Raw genomic sequence first — 4850 nt, 5'->3', positions numbered from 1 at the left:
TTTTTGTAATCAAATCTTTTCCTTCTTTTTTCCCTTTTTACTTTTTCTTTACTTCTTTTTTCTCTTTTTACTTTTTCTTTAAATAATAATATAAACTCATACGATTCCAAGGCGGGTACCTGTAGCAGAATTTATAGTCTAATATCATGATTTTAGCCTTAGATCAACTACATGATTTTAGCGACTAATTCAGTAAAATTTATAGTCTACTATCATGGAATACATACGTGTGTGTATACATACGGGGTTTTCAAAAAACTCGATCAGGCGGAAAAACAATTCTTGACACTTGAAATGTAGTACGACACAGAACAAACAATATAAAAAGAAAATCAAAGGTACAACAAACACAAAAATGGACACCTGACAAGCAAGTGAATTAAAACCATGAATTAGAACACCACCAACACAGCGGCTTACTTATAAACAAGGGGGAAGTAACCAAAGATAACAGACTCATTATTGTTTTTTATTTCAAGTATACATAACAGACTCATTATGGTTCAATACACGTACAGCCTTGGAAAAAGAATACATCAGCCAGAACAAGTAAAATACCTAACATCACGGAACAGTCCATATAGTCACATTTGATTCTACCTGCCACCTTAGTAACAATCTAAACAACATCTCAGACAAACATCATCAACTCAGGCCTACTGTATACGTTGTTCTGCTCGTCCTCCAGCACCGGATAAGCCGCCACAAGAGCATCTTGTGCTCCAATATAAAGCGAGTTATAAATCTTCCAGTACACCTCCCTAACCTTGCGAGCAGGATGAAACAGCCCCTGAAGGCAGTAGTTTAGCACAACAGCAGCACCCAAGGCCACCCTCATTCCTTCAATGGCTTCCATTACAGCATTTATCACGTGCGGTGAAGTCTCAAAAATGTTTGGCCACACATAGTTGAGCAAGTGGATTAAAGCATCCTCACAACCCAAACCAGCAACCCCCAAGGCCATGTGCTTAACAGCTGAAGCCGCAGTCTGCCTGTGAACCAAATCCCTATCCATGAGGGCATCCTCAAGTAATGGGGTCACCGCATAGATGTAGTCTTTTCCCATTTCCCCAATATACTCGAACAGAAAAGAGAGGGATTTCAGGACACCATTTTGCACATTAAGCTCTGGCACGCGATACTCATTCATTAAAGCTGGAAGAACTGTAAAGGGAGAACAGGTTTCAGCAACTATAGCAATCGCCACAGTTGTGCACACACGGTTCTGCCGCTCCTGCACCTTGAGATTATTCAACAGGGTGGCCAGGACATCCTGTGGTCCAATGGCTTTGGCAATATAGCCGAAGGTGTTCACAGTAGCTCGCCGTATACCCTTCTTGTGGGCCTTAAGCATCTCGAGAAGCTCAAAGCAAATCCTCATCCACTCCCTAGCCGGAACAAACTCAGCCCCACGGTCAGCAATCCGTCCAACAAGGTCAATGCAGTTCTCCTGGACTTTCTCGTGCCTATTCTTCAAAATTGGTGTCAGTCTAGGAAGCAAGTCCTTTATAGGAGGAGTCATCTTCGTCATACCAATAACATTGACAATCGCCTTGAGAGCTCCTAGGATAGATCCCAGGACCTCGGGATACTCCTCTCCCAGATACTCATACAGTACAACACCAAGGTGACCCATCAGTTGTTCCTCCTGGCACTGCTTCATCACCACAGCAATCCTTGATATCAGATCCGCTGCTTGCTGTCTCACCTTTGCGCTCTTGTTATTCAACCGCCATTTTATGGTGCCACAAATCTGGGGAAGGTACGGTTTCACTCTCTGCCCAAGTGCATTCACAACCGCACCAAAACCATTAAGCATCACGTTGGCATCATCACTGGTCTGCTCTTGGAAGGCATAAAGGATTCCATCAATAAGAAGTTCCTCCAACCGAGCATCGATATCGGATGCACCCAAGTTGGCAACTACCTTCTCAATGGTCTCCATAACCATTCGTCTGTACGGCTCACTCTCATCTTTAAGATCCTCCACAATTCTCCCAACTATATCAGCAACACCGACTTTGTTTGCTATCTCCACGGTCGTTTCCACGAGCTGCCTGTAGTTTCTCCTATCCAAAGCCATCCTCCTGACCCAGAAATTTTTGAAGAACTCCGGAAGAATATCGTTGCGAATGTAATCAGCCTCCACACCCTCCGTACTCACACACTGCTTCACCACCTTCAGAACAATCTTCTTCATTTCTTCATCGGGCGACTGGAACTCGCGAATCAGAATAACCATAACTTCCTTGGTGTAGTAACTGGCATATAGTGCATCCATGAGCGGGATGATAAAACCGATGGCTTTTAAGAATGCAGCCAAGACTTTCCCACGGTGCGACCTGATACCCTTCCACAACGGCTTCAACACCGAGTCAAAGCTCTCAATACCATAAGGGGCAGCAGCCTCGGCAAGAGCAGCCAGAGACAATGCAGTGATTGTCCTCACCTTCTGATTCTCGTCCAGCAGACCGTGCTCTATAATCTCCACAAGAGACCTCAGATGAGGAAGCACGGCACAACCAATCAAGATGGCAATCTGCTGAACAATCTTAATCCCCGTGTGCCGAGCTTGCCACGATTTCTTACTCTGACACACCGCCTTTAAGAAGGGCAACAGAGCAGGAATCCCGAGAGCAGAAGCAACAACGCTGAAAGCTCTGGCAGTGGTGTTCCTCACATACTCATCAATATTATCTATATCGGGACGCATGGCCGCAATCATGGTGGCCAAGCCAGCGGCTTTACTAAGATTGGAAATAATCTCTCGCCCTTCAACGCGCGCATAATAATCCTCATCAATCAACAACGGTTCAATCACAACAAGAATCTTATGCACGTAAGGACGTACCAGCTCATCCAACTTATAGAGCACCCTGTCGATCACCTTCACCAAGAGATGCCTCTCCTGATCTTCCAAAGTGGGTTGCATGAGAAGCGGCAGGATCCGGTTAAACAACGGCCCGGCCCCAAGCTCTCTTGCCTTATCCGTAAGCTGCCGCAATGCCGTTTTCCTCTGTGGGGGCGTCCCATTCTTGACCTTAAGCAGGAGCTTCATGATCTTCCGCTCTTTCTGTTCATCGGGGGACAACTCCTCCTCATCATCCTCGTTCAACAACGCCCCAAAGTACTGGTAATCCTCGGGCTTCATGAACGGCAAGCCACCTGGGGCTTCCTTGGGCACATCAAACTGCTGCCCGCGATTCTCTTCGGGGATGGAATACAGAGGAGTCCCCAAAGGAGTGGGGGTCGCGAGCAGCTTCCTTGCGGGAGTCCTAATGGGAACATAGGAAGCCGGAGGCTCCAAAATCTTATAACCCTCCTGCGGAAACATGGCGTCCAACTCCTCGTCCGTCAGTGGCCGGTTCCTCTCCTCGATGTCCTTCTCCCACCTCAGCAAATTGTACTGCTCCGGGGTGATGGCACCACGCAAATTGATAGCCCCTGGCGTCGGCGTTGCTAGCTCAACACCACCGACAGGAGTAATCCCCGGTGTAAACGACGCTGCAGCTGCTGGAGTGGCCCCTGCCATTGGGGTTGCACTGCCCATTGTAGCAGGCGTCTCGTCCCACCTCGATCTCTGCCGTTTTGGGGTGGGCGTGGCGAGGCCCGAGATTTTTGGGGTGGCGTCCCAGGTCATCCCCGCCGGGGTCGCTCCCGGAGTAACCCCACCGGCCGGGGTGGCATCCGCCAATCTGCCAGGAGTTGGCGTCTCGTCCCACCTATTTCTCCTCCCCACTGACGCGGATGGGGTGGCATCGCCCAACCTCCCAGGTGTGGGAGTCGCGTCCCACCGCCCCGGAGTAGCGTCCTCAGGTAAATCCCAATCCGACGTAGTTTTCGGCTTCTTCGCAGCGGCAGCCCCATCGTCCTGCGACTGGTCCCACCTATTCCTCCTCTTGGGACCCTTATCCTCCGTAGCCTTATCAGACTTGGCAGCAGACTCCTCCTCTTCCTTCTTCTTCGCAATCCTCTTCAGTGTCTCCTCCTTTTCCCTCTTCAAAGCCTCCTCCCTCATAACATCTGCGTAGGTTCTCACGGAGGGGTCCGGAGTCTTCTCCCCCGCGGCGAAGGCGTCGTGCCTCTCGGGTGAGATCACCCGATTGAGTCGCCTCTTGCGGTAATCGTCCTCGCGGTCGATGATGCGCTGCGGCTTCTTGAAGCCCCCAAATGCGTCGTCGTTGTCGTCTTCGGCTCCTGCACCACGGGGCATTTCTTTCAAGAGGGATTTGGGGGCGGTGTAAGAAGCGAGCTTGCGGGCGACCTCGTTGTCGATGGAGTCGAGGTTCTCATCGTCGTCGGTGACGGGGATGGAGGTGACGTAGGAATCGCGGTCGTTGACGCCATAGAGATCGGTGTCGAACGTGAGGGAGGTGATGGATGCCAGCTGCTGCTCCAAGCGCTTTCGCTCTTCCTGGGTCTTGGCGATGTCCGGGTCCATGGCGTGTGATTGCTCGATATCCAAACTGAATTTTTGGGTGTGGCAATCGGAGTGATAGCAATTAGGGTTTTGAGAAGAAATTAGGGTTCAGTGGAATCGGAGTGACCCCCCTTCCCGTAACTGCGCTAGAATGTGAGTTTTTAATTAATTAATTAAGTTACAAGGCTAGGCTTGGATGACGGTGCCCATGGTACGAAGTTTTAAATTTGTATGGGCTGGCACAGGAGGATGTGAGGGTCGAGTCGATCTTGTGGAATTTGATTTGATGGGTTAGGCCAGAACCCAACCCTTTTCTCTGATGATAAGGGCTCAGTTGTTGAGTTTCATTTTTGGGAGGTTTGTTAATGTGTGTTAAAGATGATGAGAAGGCCCAATCTAATGGTTTGTGAAACCTTGGTTGACTGGCTCA

The 4850-nt window shown here is 49.3% G+C and overlaps 1 protein-coding gene across 1 annotated transcript; it reads right to left on the bottom strand.

Moving 5' to 3' along the window:
* Window positions 1-448: 448 nt before the first annotated feature.
* Window positions 449-4592, bottom strand: LOC121244007 (splicing factor 3B subunit 1-like). The gene has a single exon (XM_041142056.1). It carries the CDS (start codon window positions 4439-4441, stop codon window positions 632-634), a length of 3810 nt encoding a protein of 1269 aa, XP_040997990.1. The 5' UTR covers window positions 4442-4592; the 3' UTR covers window positions 449-631.
* Between the last annotated feature and the right edge of the window lie 258 nt (window positions 4593-4850).

This window comes from Juglans microcarpa x Juglans regia, chromosome 8S (genome assembly GCF_004785595.1).
Source record: "Juglans microcarpa x Juglans regia isolate MS1-56 chromosome 8S, Jm3101_v1.0, whole genome shotgun sequence".
In the NCBI taxonomy this organism is placed as follows: domain Eukaryota; kingdom Viridiplantae; phylum Streptophyta; class Magnoliopsida; order Fagales; family Juglandaceae; genus Juglans; species Juglans microcarpa x Juglans regia.
This window is presented reverse-complemented; position numbering and strand designations above follow the sequence as displayed.

Bases quoted from the DNA above. Each gene is read 5' to 3' on its own strand.
- LOC121244007 (XM_041142056.1), bottom strand. From the start codon at position 4,441: ATGGACCCGGACATCGCCAAGACCCAGGAAGAGCGAAAGCGCTTGGAG.